At 35.1% G+C, this 20954-nt stretch overlaps 1 protein-coding gene across 3 annotated transcripts in view; it reads right to left on the bottom strand.

Annotated features, from left to right (window-relative positions):
• Nucleotides 1–20954, bottom strand: part of SBF2 (SET binding factor 2) — a 468206-nt gene that overhangs the window by 325150 nt on the left and 122102 nt on the right. Inside the window, exon 3 of one of the 3 annotated variants that reach the window (XM_045065843.1) lies at nucleotides 16098–16218. The exons of the other annotated variants lie outside the window; for them this stretch is intronic. Within the exon in view, the coding sequence (XP_044921778.1) occupies nucleotides 16098–16218 (121 nt within the window). The remainder of the gene's footprint in view (nucleotides 1–16097; nucleotides 16219–20954) is intronic. 3 annotated transcript variants of the gene reach the window in all.

Here is a 20954-nt window from a genome sequence, read left to right as displayed (position 1 = left end):
CCCTAATTCCTTATGTTTTCATGCTTATTTCAGTGATTCTTAAACCTGAGTATGCTGTGGAATCACCCAGGAGGCTTTTAAAATTTTTTAGTGCCAGGACTCCATCCCAAACCATATAAATTGGAATATCTTGGCAGTTCGACCTCAGTAGCAATATTTTTTAAAAAATTTTGATCATGGTAAAAACACATGAAACTTACCATCATAACCATTTTTAATTTTGCAGTTCAAAAGTGTTAACTATATTCACATTGATGTGCAATAGACTCTAGAACTTTATCATCGTGCAGGGCCAAAACTCTATACACACAGAACAACATCTCAACATTTAACCTACCCAACAGTTCCTGGCAAATGCCATTCAACTCTTTGTTTCTAAGAGTTTGACTACTTTAAAGATTTCATTTAAGTGGACCTCAAGGTTCATCCATGTTGTATCATGGGATAGGATTTCCTTCTCTTTCAAGGCCAATATTCTATTGTATACATATGCCACATTTTCTTTATCCATTCATAAGTCATTTAACACTTGGGTTGCTTCCACGTTTGAGCTATTATGAATGATGCTGCTTTCAACATGGATGTACAAATATCTCTTTGAGACTACTTTCAATGCTTCTGAATACATATCCAGAAGTGGATCTGCTGGATCATATGATAATTCTATTTTTAATTTTTTGAAGAACCACTATACGGCAGCTGTACCGTTTTACATTCCCATCAACAGTGCACATATACATCCTTGCTAACACTTGCTATTTTCTGGGCTTTTTCAACAGTACTCATCCTCGTCAGTGTGAGGAGGTATATCACTGTGGTTTCTATTTCCATTTCCCTGTTAGTGATGATTGCCAACATTCAATAAATGAAGGTTATTCTCCAGTCAAAGAAATGGAATTGACATTCAGAAGAGAAAAGAATCATGCAAAGAGAGATAATCGTTGAAATACACTTAGATAATAGATAAAACTTCGGTAAGACTGGTTTAATTCTTCCATCCCTCTCAGCCTGCTTCCTTCCTTGAACCTCTCCCCATCTCTCCTTTTCCTGTAGCATATTCTCTCTTTTAATCTAATTCTGTTTCTAAGGAAGAATTTAATATGAATTTGGGAATGTTTCTCATTTCTCCCCAGAGAATTTATATAAGACTTAACATTGTTTAGATAGGGAAAGATTTTTTTTTTCCCGCATGGCAAAAAGAAGCTTTAAGCCACAACTTCAAAACAGAAATAACTCAGAGCTGGTACTCTCACAAGCCAGTTTTAAAGATGACTCTCCAGTAGTTGGTCACCTATTTTTCCCTAAGGCTGATTTTTTTTTTTTTTTAAAGTAAACTCTATGTTCTCATGAACCCAAGATCAAGAGCCACATGCTCCACCAGCTGAGCTAGCCAGGTGCTCCAATAGTACTTTTTTTTTTTTTAACGTAATCTCAATGTCCAACATGGGGCTCAAATTCACAACCCCGAGATCAAGAGTCAGCTCCACTAACTGAGCCAGCCAGACATCCCTAATGATTTTTAGAATAAAAAACAACCACAGTCAATATAAGAATATATAGTGGTATACATCAAGCATTTATTTGAACACTATAGAATAAACTGTGTATTTCTTATGTATCTTAGCATGTGGAGCAGAAACTCAAAGCAGGTACTGAAAATGTGCTTGAAATTTGAATCATAAGAATTTTCCAACATCTCATTTATTCAACACCCTCAATCATGCAGAATAGGACCAAGATCCTAAAAATAGGCTGAACAACCAAATAGTTAAAGAGTAAAATTAGACATAAAAAATCCTTGCTAAAAGGCACTTGATTTCCTTATAAGAAGGGTCCTTTGACTCAGAGTTACTGGACACTATCAGTTTACACATAACTTTAGTAATGTATATTATTTTCCAATCAGTAACTAATGCATTTACACTGGGGATGAAGATGGAAACATGGAAATCTGAACAAACACACTCATTTAGGTGGCCCTTATTTACATATGGCATTCTACTTACAAGCATCACTTATTAGAGCATATTACGAGCACTGATACTCATAATGAGTAGTCTTATGCATTACAGATTAAGTTAATTACAAAAGCTTAGATGCACAGCTGTAAGGTATATACCTCTGCAGCTGTGGTGTACACATGTGCAGGCACGCACGTGTATGCACACACACTCATACTCCTTTCTTCTCCTTTGGCCAAGAGCTACTCAAACCTTGATTTCTTCATGAGTCACCACTTAAGTAACTCATGACTTTGGTTTATCCCTCCCTGCCTAGTCTCACCATTCCAACCACTTGACTCAACTGGAGGAAACCCTCCCTCTAGCTTACATACTGAAAGTGAAGAATTCATTGGGATTAGAAGGTCTCAAAATACTACAAAACTGAATCAAAGAATGTTACCCTTTGAAAGAGAAAGGCAAGGAAAAAGAGTACTGAGGAAAAGAAATAGATATAACAAGTAAAACATGAGGCCCAGCTCACAAATAATTGTAATTTATTTGAATAAAAATATCCATTCCTCCACTCTTCTTTTTTTAACAGACACTTTGGGGTATTACATACTTATTTTATAGCTTTCGTCCTCTTTAATATCAGTAAGAAGAACCAAAGGCTTTCCCTAGTAACTGCATAATTTTACAAAATCCCACACAATAGGAAATCTTCCAAAGAATGCTATTATTTCAGTTTTTTATTATTATTATTTTTTAAGAGTTTATTTATTTATTTGACAGAGAGAGATCACAGTAGGAGAGAGGAAGGGAAGAGATCACAGAGAGAGAGGAAGGGAAGCAGGCCCCCTGCTGAGCAGAGAGCCCAATGTGGGACTCGATCCCAGGACCCTGAGATCATGACCTGAGCCGAAGGCAGCGGCTTAACCCACTGAGCCACCCAGGTGCCCCCAGTTTTTTATTATTTTTTAAATACTATTAAAATCATCTACTTCTACTTGAAAAAATAAAGTAAAATATCTCCTTATGCCACTATAATAAACAAATATTCCTCCATTTCTTCAGACCTACCTATAAATACACACACCTAACAGTTTTTCGGGCACCTGGTGGCTCAGTTGCTTAGGCATCTGCCTTTGGCTCGGGTAATGATCCCAGGGTCCTAAGATGGAGTCCCTCATCGGGCACCCTGCTCATCGAGTGGAAAGTCTGCTTCTCTCTCTCCCTCCACAACTCCTCCCTACTTGTGCTCCCTCTCTCAAATAAACAAAATCTTTTAAAAAATAGTTTTACAAGTAAAAATTTCTTATCCGTCCACATCTTCTTTTTCTCACTTAATGGTATGAAGAGCTTTCCAGGCAAACCTACCTAATTCTTTTCTGTAAATCTGAAACCTGGTCTCTTTACCTAACTACAAACCTACTGAGAAATTTTTCTGTACTGTTCTGTTACAAGAAATACCAAAGAACATGCTTGTTGTAACAAATTAAAACCTCATCATCAGTGTGTGAATATACCTATACAGTTACCAACACTTACTTACAGGCCTTTATAATTTGGCCAGTCTGACTGCCAAACTATTCACTCACTGTTATTTTAATTTGCCTTTTAAAATTATAACTGAGATTAGAGGTAACTCCTCATGGTTACTGGCAAAGTGAATTTCTTCTTCATTGAAAAGACAGTTTGTATTCTTCCTATTTTTTTCTATTGGGTTTTATTATTCATTTCTAGGTGCTCATCGATTAAGAATAGCAACACTCTTTGTCTTTTAACTCATTTTACAATGTCTACCACGGTATCCAGTGCTAAAAAAATATATCCAAAACTTGGAAATGAAAAGAAAATATACAGCATATCTTTTCATTGTCATACCGGAGCATGGTTTTAATAAGCCCACCAAAGGATTACTTAATTTTTTAGAATAAACATGTAATAGAGTTTCTAATTTATTACTTCATTGAAGCATCTATAACAATATGGAAGAAGCATACTGTACACAAATTTGGCATTCAATGATAAACGCTGATTAATACTGATTAATGAAATGGCTAATATTTTAAAAAGTCCAAAGAATTTACACAGATATTTATATCATTAACAACAATTTCTCTTCCATTCAAAAAAAAAATTGATTCTTACTTTCTGAAAACTAAAAGCAAGCAAAGGTTATATTTTGGAAAAGGATCACCACAGAAGAACCAACCTATGTTCTAATACCAAGAACAGATGGCCAGGTAAAGAATCTGTAGTGGCACATTGGTTAAAGACTTTGATAACTTTGGAATTAGATGAAAGTATAGTTACTGAGCTTCAATTCTTCAAAAAAAAAAAAAAAAACTATTGTTGTTTGGACTGAAAATGAGAAATAAGTACATTTTGTCAGTTTTATTTATAAACTCAATTTATAGGAAAAATGTTCAACAAAATAAAAAATAGTGAATTTATAGGGTTTTAAGTCTTTCATCAGTTTAAAACAGGTAGGGGAAATAGCTGCGTTCTCTTTCAAACTGTATTTCCTAATTATTTTATGTAAGTGTATTCTGTTTGTTTTCTTATCTAGTTTAATTCAGCTATCAACACAGGAATTTCTCTTCATCTAGACCAATGCAGGTAATATTCAAACAAGCTGACAACAAGCTGAGAGTCATGTTTCCCATGGAATACTATTTCTTGCTACTTTGCTATTATTTCCTTGGTGGTAATAAGCCTTGATAAAAGTGGTTTTATGGTACCTACATGAAACTTCTCTCTTCTCCTCATAACAATCAATAGCTATTTATTAAACACAAAAGCCATGCACTGTGCTTAAGCATTGAGAAAACTAAGAAATTAAATTACAGTTGACCCTTGAACAACAGGAGTTTGAACCCCACAAGTCTGCTTATATGTGGATTTTTTATTCAATAAATACAGTACAGCACAATAAGTACACTTCCCTTCCTTATGATTTTCTTAATAACATTTTTCTTTTTTATTATAAGAATACAATATATAATACACAGAACATACAAAATATGTGTTAATTGGCTGTTTGTTATTGGTAAGGATTCAGGTCAACAACAGGCTATTAGTGGTTAAGTTTTAGGGGAACCAAGTCATACACAGATTTTTGACTGAACGGGAAAGGGGAAATGTGGGTGTCCCTAAACCCTATGTTGTTAAAGGGTCAACTGTATATGAATTTTTGCCTATAAAAAGAGATCAAAGAAAGGCATAACAGGTAGAAATTTGCTGACTCCCATGATACAGTCCTATGTGAAACAATATGCAATGAAAGATACTGACAAAATCTTTTGGAACCCAAACTGGTAGAAAATAATAAGTAATAAACAAATAAAAGATAGATAGAAACAAAGGCTTAGAAACAAAACATTTTCTTAGTTTGTGAATAAAATACTATGATAAAAAATTTTAGGGGCGCCTGGGTGGCTCAGTGGGTTAAGCCACTGCCTTCGGCTCAGGTCATGATCTCAGGGTGCTGGGATCGAGTCCCGCATTGGGCTCTCTGCTCAGCAGGGAGCCTGCTTCCTCCTCTCTCTCTCTCTCTGCCTGCCTCTCTGCCTACTTGTGATCTCTCTCTGTCAAATAAATAAATAAAATCTTAAAAAAAAAAAAATTTTAAAAAGGTCATACTGACTGAGATAACACAGTCACAAATAAGTTACAATGATGTGAAAGTTCAAGACTACTTTCTAAATAAAAATAATACAAAATAAAAGCACTCAAAAAGTTTAACATAAACTCACAGAACTAATAAATGATCTTAGCAGGTTTATAAGATAACTATAAATCACTGATGAAGGAAATTACAGAAGACCTAAGTAAATGGAAAGTAATTCTGGGTTCATGGATTAGTAGATTGATATTGTTAAGAGGTCAATTCTCCCCGAAACTGAACCATAGATTCAATGCAGTTCCAATCAAATTGCCAGCATGGTTTTTCATAAATATCAGTAAGTGAGAGTTAACAAATTCACAGAAATGTGTATGCCCACTAAATATTTTCTGAACTTAACAACTTCAACTCTTTTCTACCATAGTCATGGTCTCCATTATCATTATAACTAATATATACAAATAGCCAGGATAATTTTTAGTCCCCTACTCAGAGACATAAAAAAAGACATGGCTAGCTTTCTTACTAGACCTTTATTCTGACTGTATATAATTTCATAAAAATAAGTAAACAAGCCTTCATACTGAAATCAAAACTATGCCCCTGGTCAAAAGTATAAGTGTGACAAATGTTTGCTGAGTAAACACATATAAGGATAAACAAACCTGAGACACATTCCAAGATGCTGGACCGACGTAAGAGTTCCATTGTCTTTTTCTATGATCTTTTTGTTTGTTTAAAGATTTTATTTATTTATTTGACATAAAAAGAAACAGCAAGAGCAGGAATACGAGCAGGAGGAGTGGAAGAAGGAGAAGCAGGCTTCCTGCTGAGCAAGGAGGCCAATGCAGGGGTCCATCCCAGGACCCTGGAATCATGACCTGAGCAGAAGGCAGACACTTAACAACTGAGCCACCCAGGTGTCCCTTCTATGATCTTCTATATTCAAAAAATCTTTATGTTCCCTTTGCACACAGAAAAAGTTTAAACCCACTAATGAAGCGTTAAAAGCCACAAACAATTGGCCTGTACTAACTTTGCAGCTTTCTCTTCTGTTAGGAACTAACATCCCTCCAAACCCAAAATAAATACTAAGGTTCAGGCAATTTAACATCCTATCTCAGGACTTTTACTAAAGCAGTAAGGAGCCTTTTCTCTAGCATGTTCAAATTCCATTTATCTTTCAATTACTCTTGCTGCATAATAAGCTATCCCAAAACACAGTAGCTTAAATTAAGCACCATTTTATTATGCTCATGGAATCTAGAGATCAGAAATTCAGACAGTGCAAGGGCAGAGCACTATTCTCATTCTCTAAATAAATATCAGCATAGAGGATTAAAATCAACAGAATATGATTAGTTATTTCTGGAGAACAGCATTAGTGATGAAAGAAGGGGTATTAAATGTTAATTTAACAATTTAACATTTAAATTTATTTTAAGTTGACTGAAATGGTTTAAAATGTTTCAAAAATAAATTTAAGTTTCAGCTACATTGATCTGTTTTGTTAATAAGTGAATATATTTTACTGAATAAAACTAATGAGACTACAAAAGCTAATCTTTTAAGCAATGTAACTGGAAATGCTTCAACTTGAAAATAATTGATCATGTTTTAATTCTATTTTAAAACATATCTCCCACATTTTGTTTCTGGATAAAACAGTTCAGACTTAACACTCCAAAGAAGAACATTTGTAAATATAGCAGGTACAAAATGGAGGCATTTAGTTCTTGCTGGGTTTCTTCCCCAAGTCTGTGTAAAAAGGTCAACTGCTAAGTGAAAACAAGAATAGGCATGAATGGGAGGTTAAATAACCAAATAAGGATAAAGGCAGAACTGGAGCAATTACCTAATGTATTAAATTCATAATCACACATGACTTATACCTTCTGGAATTGGGATGAAATCATTATAGAAACACTAGTCAGCATTTCTTGCAAGACTCCTAGATAACTAAAGGTTCCTCCCAATTTTCTATACTAAAGGTTGCCATGCATCTTCCTTGGAGGAGAATGCATTTATATATCACCAAATCTTAGATTCTGCTATACATGATCTCACCTTCTAAAGACTCAATAACATTTGAAAATGTCTATATTCAATTATACATACACACACCATACTTAATACCACTAAAAATGTCTATGATACAGTCCAAGTAATCCAGTTTTAAAGAGGTTCTGTAATGATGACAAGAAAATCCTTAGCATAACTTTGCTCACCTGGATCTCTTTCCTCTGCATCCTTCCACTGACTAGAAAGAAAAACCACAGATTCCATACATCCAATGACACCTTTCACTAGGATTCCTTTCCTCCCAAGAAACAGCACACCAGCTTTGAAAATAGTAAAGAGCTACTCAAATGTTATTACTGCACAGAGCTTATTTTCTTGGCTATAAGAACAACTCCCATTCACAGAATTCTTTATAGATCACTAAGTATACAGCAGGCAATTAGCTGATTGAAGAAATCAGTGAAAGAAGGGAATCACAAAAAAATGAAAAACATCTCTGAATTTTTATTTTAACTTAAAACATAAATTTACGTCATTTTATCATATGAGAAATTTTTAAGTTGTTTAGAAGAAATATTATTTCTGTTGCTTTATCATAACTTAAACCAAAAAATTTTTAAAGATTTTATTTATTTATTTGACAGAGAGAGATCACAAGTAGGCAGAGAGGCAGGCAGAGAGAGGGGGAAGCAGGCTCCGTGCTGAGCAGAGAGCCCGATGTGGGGCTCAATCCCAGGACCCTGAGATCATGACCTGAGCCGAAGGCAGAGGCTTAACCCACTGAGCCATCTAGGTGCCCCCAAATTTTGAGTATAATATGAAATTATAGATTGAATAACTCTGGCTACCACAGAAGGAAGTTCTACCTTTGGAGGTCATTTCACCTCCTCTTCCTGTTCATATTTTGATCCATCTATCTGTGTTGTAATGTGTATGATATCAACATCATTCATAATTTCATTTTCCAACTAATCATCAATATTAATTACTATATATCACCTTTACTAAACCTTAGGAACATACAATTTTATAAATGGTAAAGTATTTTCATTTTCTTTTTGTAATTCATTAATTTCTATAGCATTGTCAAACTCACTCACTGGTCATATCTAATATTTAGTGAAAACTGAGCTGGGATTTTGTTCCATTTGTAAACACTATCTTTAACATTAACTTAAAGATGATGCAGAAAGCCAGCACCATGTATTCTATTCCAAAACACAACTTAAAAATTTTCACTTTTAGTGGATTTCTTGATCCATGTGCAGAATTAAGGATATTAGTTTTATTAGTTTTTAAAAAAACTTCTTATTATTGTCTTAATTTCCTTACTATTGAGATCTAAAGAAACACTGAGTGCCTACATAAATATGGCATCCCACATCAAAGTATACTGTAAGATATGTATAAACAATGAACCAAAGACATAGTAGACTCTGGCTGAAGAAAGCAAAGAAAATTTCCACAGATGAGCAAAACTGGCATGAATGTTAAATATAAAGTAAGAAGGGAAGAGAAAGATAATTCCAGGAGAAAAGAACAGCTTGATCAAAGGTATGTCGATGTAAGAAATGTACTCCATTAAGCATTTTTGGAAAAGAAAATCAGTTTAACATGGCTGGAATACAGAATGTATGAAAAGAGGCAGAAAAGGATGGTAATACTAGATGAGGCTTTCTTAAAATAACTTGTAGCCAAACAATGAAAGACCTTGTCTCCTGCAATAAAGAAAATGAATTTCATTCTGTAGATAATGGGGCTACTACCAGAGCTTTTGGAAATAGGAAAGAGTGTCAGAATGAGATTAGTATTTAGGAATAATAACTCTAGAAATAGTGAAATATAAATAGTGATAATGAAGCAAAACTGGATGGGAAATTGTGACAATTACCAAGAAGAAAGATTTAAGAACCTCAAACATAAGTAGTAGAAGTCAAGATAGACCATATTCTGGGCCATGAAAAAGTCATTCACTAAACTGGAAATTATTTGAATCACACAAACCAAATTCTCTGACCACAATGGAATTAAATTAAAAACTAATAAAAGAGAGATTATCTACAAAATCCCCAAATAGTAAGAAACACAACTCTAAATAACTTATGGGTCAAAGAATAATTTAAAGGGAAGTTATCTTTCAATTACTTTTTACCATTTACATTTTACCATTTATCTTTCAATTACTCTTGCTGCATAATAAGCTATCCCAAAACACAGTAGCTTAAATTAAGCACCATTTTATTATGCTCATGGAATCTAGAGATCAGAAATTCAGACAGTGCAAGGGCAGAGCCTCTGCCTTCAGCTCAGGTCATGATCCCAGGGTCATGGGATCGAGACCCGCATTGGGCTCTTTGCTTAGCAGGGAGCCTGCTTCTTCCCCTCTCTCTCTCTCTCTTTCTCTCTCTGTCTCTCTGCCTGCCTCTCTGCTTACCTGTGATTTCTGTCAAATAAATAAATAAATAAATAAAGCTTTAAAAAAAAAAAATCAGTTGTGTATGTATGTGTATTTGTGTCTCTACCTTTGTTTAGATTCTTTCTTCTGTTCTACTGATGAATTAATATTGTTCCATTATCTATCTTGACTCCAGTATTAAACTATTTTGATCTCTGCAGCTTAATGATATGCCTTCGAGTCAATTAGTTTAAGTCCTCCAATTTTGTGAAAGTTGTTTTCCTATTCTAGTTCTTTCACATTTCCATATGTATTTGAATTCCAATAGTTCATTGTTAATATTCAAAAGCAATTTTTGTATATTGATCTATATTATCTTTTACAACCTCCCTGAATTCATTTATTAGTTCTACTATTGTTTGGTGATTCCTTACAATATTTTACACATTAATTCATTTCATCTACTCATTTCTATACTTTTTATCCCTTTTTTTCCCCTCCTTTACAATAATATAGTTTGTAAGGCAGTTTCTGACCTATCTTTTAGTATACTAATTCTCTCTGCAGCAATGCCTAATATGCTATTAAGTCAATCTTCTGGCTACTTACTTCACTTACTGTATTTTTTCAGTTCTTGAATTCAATTTAGTTTTTTCATTCATTACCAACACTCTGACAAAATGCTAATCTTCTATTTTCTTTAAACATATCAAGCACAGGTTTGTCTGAGTGCCACTATCTAAATCCCTTGTAAGTCTGTCTGTTTCTTGTATCTTAGTTTTTTGTGATGTTGTTTTGTCTCCTTGGATGTCTGATTACTTTCAACTGGATGCTGTGTATTTTATGTTTAAAAAAAAAAAAAAGGTTGAAATAATTTGAGATTCTGCATGATCTTATCTTCCTCCAACACGAATTTATGTTTTCTTTTAGCAGGCAAGTAGCTGAAAGGCTCTAGAAATAGCAGATAACCTTAACCCAATTAGGAGTTCAAGTAATTCAAAGCTCGGTTGCAGCCTCTATGAGGGCTGATCTCTTTCTAATTCACCCATAGATCTACAATGTAGTCTATTATAACACTTATAAACCCAAAAACTGATTTAAGTTAAAAAAAAAACAAAAAACAGAATTTACCCACCTTTTGACTCCAACAAAATCACAAAATTCTTACTACCTATTTTATTATTGAAAGCTCTCTGAATAACTGAATACTCTTTCTCTCTAAAGCCAGATTTGGTGTTAAACTTTAACTAACCAAACTTACTTTTTAACTGTAATACACAGCAGTAAGCTACACTGCTGTTCACATGGAAAATAAATGCTAGTCAACTTTATTTTTGCTAATAGTTACAATTTAGTAAATGTTTCACTATCACTCATAAAAAAATTGTCTTATACCTTGGTCACACTTAATCCACAATTTTATCTCCCTCAAAATAAAAACAGAATATTCAACTGTTAGAAAATATAAAAGCCATTAATAGACATTAAATTTTATAACACCATTGCATGTTCTGCTGACAGATATTTTAAAAAGGTGAAATAAACTTAGTCTAAAAGTGCATAAAGTGTTCTTGGTTCAAGAAAAGGGGCAATATCATGCTAAAAGATATACTCCCCATATATTTGAATTTTTCAAAGGGAGATCTAAAATTGAGACTCTGGGGCAGTGACAAAAAATATATATATACATCTTCATAATCTAAAAATTCTGTATGTTCTTTTGTTAAAATTTTATTTTATTTCTACTTCAGAAGAATGGTGATAAATATTTTAAAAGATCATGTGTATATGTGTGTGTATATATATATACACACACACATACGTATATATACATACACAGAGTTAAACTGCTAAATACCCTTCATATTTCTGACAATTTTCACCCCCTTCTTCTCTTAAAATATAGTATCTTTTAAAATGTCTTCTTAATTTTATTTTTCTAGTCCTACCAGTGTTTTCACATTACAAGAACACTTAGAAATGGGGAAAACTGCCAAGCACTTTAAACTGTTTATATCTGAGGCACCTGGGTAGATTAGTCATTAAGCATCAGGTCATGATCCTAGGGTCCGGCATCAGCATCAGGCTCCCCATTTCTCCCTCTCCCACTCTCCCTGCTGTGTTCCCTCTCTCGTGTGTGTGTCTCTGTCAAATAAATAAAATATTTTTTTAAAAATTGTTTATATCTTTAAAAAGATGAGCAGAAGACATGAACAGACATTTCTGCAAAGAAGATATCCAAATGGCCAACAGACATATGAAAAAGTGCCCAACATCACTCAGCATCAGGGAAATACAAATCAAAATCACCTCACACCAGTCAGAATGGCTAAAATTAACAAGTCAGGAAACGACAGCTGTTGGCGAGGATGTGGAGAAAGGGAATGCAAGCTGGGGTAGCCACTCTGGAAAACAGTATGGAGGATCCTCAAAAAGTTGAAAATAGAGCTACCCTACAACCCAGCAATCGCACTACTATTGGGTATTTACCCTAAAGATACAAATATATTGATCTGACAGGGCACATGCCCCCAAATGTTTATAGCAGCGATGCCCACAATAGCCCAACTATGGAAAGAATCTAGATGTCCATCAACAAATGAATGGATAAAGAAGATATGGTACACAACACACACACACACACACACACACACACACACACACACACGGGAATACTATGCAGCCATCCAAAAACAAAACAAAACACTGAAATCTTGCCATTTGCAACAACGTGGATGGAACTAGAGGGTATTATGCTAAGGGAAATAAGTCAATCAGAGAAAGATAATTACAATATGGTCTCTCTGGTATGAGGAATTTGAGAGGTGGGGGGTTGTGGGGGGTGGGGGGGGATGAAACAAGAGAGGACTGGGGAGGGAGACAAACCATAAGAGACTCTTAATCTCAGGAAACAAACTAAGGGTTGCTGAGGTGTTGTGGGGGAGGGACAGGATGGCTGGGTTATGAACATGGGGAGGATATGTGCTATGGTGAGTACTGTGAATTGTGTAAGATTGATGATGCACAGACCTGTACCCTTAAAGCAAATAATACAGTATATATGTTAAAGAAAAAAAATTCACCTGACATGCTATCAGGTCATTTACTTTACTGAAAGTAACTGAATATCACAAGTGGCTAGATAAAACCCATTTCTATACAGTGTTCACCTTTCAATTCACTAAAGATATTAAAAAAAAAAAAAAGCCAAACCTAAATGATTGAAAACTAGGCTCTTTTAATGTTAAAAAACTGCTTCCCACAAAACAAACAAAAATCAGTATTTATTTATATTACTCTAAATATTTTTAGACATAGAATATCTAAATTTTATCAAATATAAAAGCAAGTTGTGGAGGTGTGACTGCAAAGCACCAACCATCCACAACTATACCCCATACTACTATTCTAAAGATAATTTTTTTAAAAAGCCAAAAAAAATTCTTTTATCTGATCTGATCAACTGCTGCTTATAAGCAAAACTGATTTAAATGACCTCACATCCCCTGTTTTGACTTTCCCTTTTTCATACATGGCATCCTTCAAGATATATAAGTCAATTATGTGATACATATCCAATGTCCAAGAACATTCAGAAGCAGGAACACTAGGGAAAGGCTATATATATTTTTGTTTTTTCTGGAAATTTCCTTTGCTCTCTGACTCCTTCCCAATGACAAGGAAAAGTAAAATGGATGGGTAGAACAAAATTACGAACTTCAAATAAATCATAGGTACTAAATAAGGTTTTCATTTTGGTTTTTAAAAAAATCAACTGCATGAGTATATTATGGGGAAGATTATCTTGCTAAGCTCTTGTGTAAACAAAACCTAAGTAAGGGGAGTACCAGGTGTTCGACTGTGACCACAAGGTCAATATGTTCGGCCAATATAGTATAGTTATTATAAAGAAAGGGAGGGGGAAGCAATAATACAACCAAAGCATTAACAGATGTAACATGTATTCTAAAGGAGAAAATATACTCATTTTCTCTGCATTACAACTTCTACATCTAGTTATGTACAGCAATAGTGCCAAAGTTGAAATTCTGAGAGAAAAGCAACCAGAAAACAAGGAACACTCACTATCAGCACAGAATATATCTGAAGTACTAGAAACATTAACTTTAATATCCTCCTGTGTGATGACTTCCAAATTATATCCTGACCTGCCCCAGGTTTCAAATACATAACCACATACCTGCTGAATATATTTACTTGACTGTTTCACTCACATTTCAGCCTCAACCTGACAGTACAGTGTAAAGAGCATGAACACTGGAGGCAGACTGCCATGACTTAAAATCCAGAACATGGATTCCAGGGTGTCTGACAGTTACAGCTAACACAGACCTTGAACAAACTGTGTGACCTCTTTATGCCTCAACTTCCTCATCTATAACATGGGAATAGTTAACAGTTTATAAGGTTGTCCCTGAGATTTAAATACATAATTTTTGAAAGCTCTTAAAATAGAACTGGACACATACTAACTGCTATAGTTGTTTATGAAAAAATTTTAAAACATACCTAATAAACAAATTCAAACTCTCATCCCCCCAAATTATGCCTCTTTTATAACATTTATTTCAGAAAATCTAAGACAGAACTTTGCTCCTTTCTTTACCTTAAGCCTACTTCCCCGCACCCCCCCGCCTGCCTCTCTGCCTACTTGTGATCTCTGTCAAATAAAATCTTAAAAAAAAAAATCCTAGTACATACATAGAGCACACATCTCAGTAAGTTTAATAAGTACTCTTTATAAGCTTGTCTCCCTCTTTCCTTGAGATAAAGGAACACACGTACTTCTTTTCCTACTCCAACATCTAAAGCAGTACCTGACACAGTAACGGACCAAAAAGTTTGTTGTGCTAATGACTCCAAAGTCATATTATTTCTATCTTATGACGTTGTCTCTCTAGAGCTGTATAAAAGTTGAAAAGGTGAATTCCTAAAATAACAGATTCCCAGTCTGGGAGTACTCAAAGTGAAACAGAATGCTACCATTCTTGTTCTTTCAATCAGTTAATGATTCACCAAATATTTATTTACTACCCCATATATACCTGATATTGGGGACATAAGGATAATTTAAAATGAGTTTTCTTATAATGCTTAGAGGTGAGGAGAGGAGAAGACAAATAATGGCTAAACACGAAAAGCTACTAAATAAACACTAGTGAACTGTCCCTAAAATTGAGAAGTACATTTCTAATAGAACATATAATGAAGAACATCACCATATTTGGAAAGAGCATAGATTCTGAATTCGAAATGAGATTTGGTTACCTGAAGACAGTAATTTTAATTTTTCTTCCTTCTTTTTGGACTGTCACATACATGAATACACCCAGAGTTATGCATTCTTTCTACAACGTACTAAGTAACTACACTCCTAATAAACAAGGCATGAAGCCCAATAGTGCTTACCAGTTATACCATCCCTTTTTTTAAAAGAAAAACCAAAACAGGGGTGCCTGGCTGGCTTTGTTGGTAGAGCATGAAACTCCTGATCTTAAGATTGTGAGTTTGAGCCCCATGTTGGGGACAGAGTTTACTTAAAAAACAAAAACAGGGGTGCCTGGGTGGCTCAGTGGGTTAAAGCCTCTGCCTTCGGCTCAGGTCATGATCCCAGAGTCCTGGGATCAGGCCCCACATCGGGCTCTCTGCTCAGCAGGGAGCCTGCTTCCTCCTCTCTCTCTGCCTGCTTGTGATCTCTGTCTGTCAAATAAATAAATAAATAATCTTAAAAAAAAAAAATAACAACAACAACAACAAAAAGCAGTTCTTTATGACTTGCAAACTTCAAGAGTTCAAGACTTCAAGAGAAACCAATCTTAATTTCCTGCCACAAACAATTAGTCCAGGAGTGTCTGGCGAAGTATGGCTTACAAGGACTCTATACTGGAGGACACTACCATCACAGAATATATCTGAAGGTACTAGAAACATGACAGAGACAACCAGCTGCCAACTCAATTCCAATTTTTCCCTTTTAACCACATTAAGAGATTTTGCTGGGGCTGGCAATACTCTCAGCTTTAAAACCAACAAACAAAAAAAACCACCAAATTTTTCTGCCCTTCTTGTAGTAGGCATAGTTACATACTAGTTCTGGCCAAGGAGATGTAAGTAGAAGTCCCTTGGTACACTTCTGAGAAAGCTCTTCTAAAGAAGGAGGAAGACTCAGCCACATTTCTAATCCTCTCCCCTTTTTCCCTTCTTTCTGCCTAGAATAAGAAAATAAAAATAAGGGTAACACCCCATAAAGGGAAGAAAAGAAAGTTAGAGCTGAGCCTTTAATGAAATCACAAACTTGCTACACCAGCATCAAACCACATACCTCCACACTTTACAGGGAAGAAAAATACATCCCCAACTCACTGAAGCTCCTCTTGTGGGTTTTCTGTTATTTGTAGTTGAATCTAAGCCTAATAAACGCTGATGATAAATAATGAAACTAAATTAAACCTCTGTCCTAGGGAGCAATGGAAGAATATAATTCCCAAAAACATAGACAGCCAAGAGTGGAAAGACACACCCTCATGCTGCACACTCAGAGCAGAGTTGCCTGAAATAAGAACTCAGGGTACAAAGCTATCTGAGCAGGTTTCTTCCTTGCAGCTAGACAGAGCATTAACAACAATGGCACTGCTTTCTCTTCTGGGCAAGGATATTAGAATGCAGCTGGGAACAACATTATTTTTTAAATGATCTTAAATATGCTCTTTAAAAAAATTAAATAGAACAGTCACAGGTTTTGATAGATGAATCAAACTGCTATGCACATTCCATATTCAAACATTTATCTGCATGCAGTTAAACAGGTTCATTAAACATTTATAAGAAATGGACAGAAAACAGTGTGTATAGCATAGCTTATTTAAAGTAGAGGGAAATCAAAACTGTATGAATTCTACAGGCCTACGAATATCTAAGGACAATCCTGTTTACTTGTGGGCTTCCTCTAGTCTGACAGCTTTCCTTAGACTGTCCCTTTCATCTGTAATTTCTGAAAAATGGCCTTTCCAGATAAATCTTTAAGTTAAAGTTCCTGTGAGAAAGCAATTTGCTTCCTGTAGGTTCCATGAGAACACTAGGAAGTATATGAAGGTAGAAGTAAGCAAAAACTATGCAGGATAATCTAAAATACTAGATAAATTCATTGAAGGACAAAGCTAATGCTATGCAGTGAGGTCTAGCAGGAAAAAATGAAATCTGACATCCAAGCTGGGGATTTAATTGAAATAAGACAGTGTCCAGACGAGGGTGACAAAAGTAGGAAATAAACATCTTCAATATGGCATTTTAAAAGAATCAAAAAGAATTATAATTACAGTTATAAAATATTTCCAAACACCTTTTCCATCTCAGATTTCCTTAAAATACACAGTAAGACTAACATGGTTTAATAATTAAAACTGCACAATTGGATGCCTGGGTGGCTCAGCTGATTAAGCAACTGCCCTCAGCTCAAGTCACGACATTAAGCTGGAATTAAAACTCAAGCTCTAGGAGCGCCTGGGTGGCTCAGTGGGTTAAAGCCTCTGCCTGCAGCTCAGGTCATGATCCCAGGGTCCTGGGATCAAGCCCCGAGTCGGACTCTCTGCTCGGCAGGGAGCCTGCTTCCCTTCCTCCCTCTCTGCCTGCCTCTCTGCCTACTTCTGATCTCTGTCTGTCAAATAAATAAATAAATAAATAAAATCTTTTAAAAAAAACACACACAAAAAACAACAAACTCCAGTTCTAGAATCCATGCTCTTAATTATTCTACCAAATTGTCTTTCTAGGTGTTGTAACACCTAAATTCGTTTGTAGTCAAAATGGACAGATATGAAGTTATTTCTTTTCTTTTTTAAGATTTTATCTATATATTTGACAGAGACAGAGAGAGCACAAGAAGAGGAAGCAGCCCAAGGAGAGGGAGAAGTGGGCTCCCAGCAGGGAGCCTGATGTGGGGCTCAATCATGACCTAAGCCAAAGGCAGACGCTTAAGTGACTGAGACACCCAGGTACCCCTGAAATTATTTCTTCTGTTGTACTATTTTGTCAAGATACTGCTATTCTCCAAGCACCCAAATTTGAATCTGTGTGGTGACTTTTGGTCTTTCGGTGCATTCCACAGTCAGTCACATAACAAAATCCTGTCAGTTGAATACCACTCCATTTCTACTCCTACTGCCATCGTCCTGGTGATTCCATAGCCAAAAACTGCATCGACTTTTCAAGAAGCCAACAGCTCATGCCAAGCTTACTGATAAAACATCTTTTTCACATGAACTACTATCTCTTACATTAGTTTGTCATTCTAGCCTATATCTTAACTTTCCCTTCCAGATATATACCAAACACTAGAAAAGCAAAACTGTAAAATAAGAATGTATCAATCTTATTTCCTATTGTATTAACACACAGAGACTTTAAAACTTCAGTACTAGGGGGGAGAAAAAAGACTTCAGCACTAGAAATAAAATCTATAGGAAAGGACAGTACTGACAGTAGGATAGTGGCCTTTTAACTTCTGGTGTTCTCACTTTAATTACCATAATCATAATTGATATGACCCTCAAGAAAGCACAGCGCTTCCTTTAAACCTTTTTGATTCCAATCGGTATTAATGAGACCATTTGGAGAGGTTAAAAGACATCACCAAATAGAAACAAATAGAAATAGAGGCTTACAAGTTTAAAAACAGTCCACAGCATATAATAAATCATAATGTTTCTAACCTTTTTCAGTTCCTTTAGTCACAAAACTGTTCATAGTCCCTAATCTCAATATCTCAACACAAAGATGACTCAGCCAAGTGATACAAGGCTTCACTTGGCAATTTCCACACTCAGCTACCACACCTTGTTTGCTCTTAGCATTCTTAAATGTAATCTACTCCAAAGCCAAAGGATCATCCAAAGCCCTAAAACAACTTTGAAGGTCCCTCATATGAATTCCTTGTTTCCTAGTTCCCTTCATGGCAGTATGTGGGAAATGCTATCTTCTGCTCTTCCTCTTGAGAGGCAGAATGAAATAATACATAATCCTGGCCTATACCTTGGATCCTCCTATTTCACTTGTTTTAAATCTGGAAGAAATGCCTCATCTAGTTGCTTGGTAACTGACACATTAAATGACTATTGTCAAATGGTAATCTTTTACCTTCATATACAAAGAGTAGCTGATCTGAACCAAAAAGCTGAGGTGATCTGAGATTATAGAATACATCAATATTGGCATCTGAAACTTGCCACAGATATTAATCCAGTGTGATATGGATCAGATTAACTTCACATTTTCTGTGGCCTTGTAAGGTCTTCATATCCTTGCAGCACTGCAGCTAACACCTCAAAGTGACACCCACAGAAACAAGAGCTCACAATTCTACTAGCAGTAGCTAATACCAGTCTGTAGTCTCAATATGATCTATTGCAAAGCTAGCTAAAAATAATGTCCAAAGATATGCCAGAGTTGGAATTTCTTTTTGAAAAGCAGAAGGTAACTTAAGATCCTAAACCTTCACTGACACAGTATAACATCCAGCACTATGTGGAACAAGATCCCCATTTTTGTCATCTCAACTAGATTATGTGTCTGAAATCCCACTCTCAGTATAATGTAATTAAATAGGATGATAAGATTCAACATTCTGCCCTGCGTGTGTACTAGAAAATCCAATTTTATTACATTAACAATCCTATACGATTTGTTCTTTGTTTTTTTGTTTGTTTGTTTGTTTGTTTGTTTTAAAATAATCTCTATACCCATAAGAGTTGCACATTCCACCAACTGAGCCAGCTAGGCTGTCCTGAGTCCTATAGTATTTGTAATTTAATAATGCTTCCAAACATTTTAGAATGTCCAAATTTCAAAAAAGGAATATGAATATGTAACTATCCTAACAGAAATTTAGTAAACAGGATTTGATAAGGAAAAAACATAGTATTTCCAAGTACAGGGGGAAAAAATGGACTATTAACCCTAATAGGTCAGGTTACTGCTATAAATTTATGGAAAAGAGCAAGATGATACGTATAAAACTATGAAGGTGATAGTTATATATGAGGATAGACCCTCATATATATATATACATATATATGGGGAAGTTCAACATCACTATAAAAATGCTACAAGACTGAATATGAAGGCATAGGACACATCTGTCTTATTTACCATTGCATTCCCAACACCAAACAAACTGTCTGCACATAACAGGCACTAAGAAAATACTCAAATCACTGGAAGTATTAGACAAAGTATATATAGACAAAAGTATATAGACAAAAGCCACATGATCACGTGGCAAGAGAAATAAACTGATTTAACCATCAAAAGAGAAGTTGGAATTAGATCAGGAAAACTTTAAGGATTCTGTAACATTTTCATCATCATCCCAGATTTCAAATGGGGGTCACACTCTAAAAGGAAGAACTTTTAGAGAAATGCCAATAACTAGAGGCTACATTATAATCTACCAGTCAGTCAGTCTCTTTATACAAATCTTTGTCAAGTGGGAGAAAAAAGAAAGAAGGGAAAGTGAATCACTAAACATTAGTGGTCTCAGAGGACAAACTATATCTATCTACCTATCTCTCTCTCTCTACACACACACACACACACACACATTTCTATATTTAGAAACTAAATAATCATATTAATCTAAAAAAATGACCAAGCCTATGAATCGTATTAAAAGAATTGATCCTTTAGGCAGCAGAGTGCAGTGCCTGACATGGGGCTTGATCTCACAACCCTGAAATCATGACTCTAACCAAAATCAAGAGTTGAATGCTTAACTGACTGAGCCACCCAGGCACCCTAGCCTTACTAAATTATTAACAAAAATATCTTTAATATGAAATTGTAATGGACGTTAGTTTGTTTACTTAAAGTAGCCAAGAATTATTCAGACACATGAGTGTACATGATCAGGATTATAATTTTCTGTGATCAAATAGTTTATGCATTTAATGTG

This window comes from Mustela putorius, unplaced genomic scaffold (assembly GCF_011764305.1).
Source record: "Mustela putorius furo isolate JIRA1106 unplaced genomic scaffold, ASM1176430v1.1 tig00003859_pilon_pilon_pilon, whole genome shotgun sequence".
Classification (NCBI taxonomy): domain Eukaryota; kingdom Metazoa; phylum Chordata; class Mammalia; order Carnivora; family Mustelidae; genus Mustela; species Mustela putorius.
This window is presented reverse-complemented; position numbering and strand designations above follow the sequence as displayed.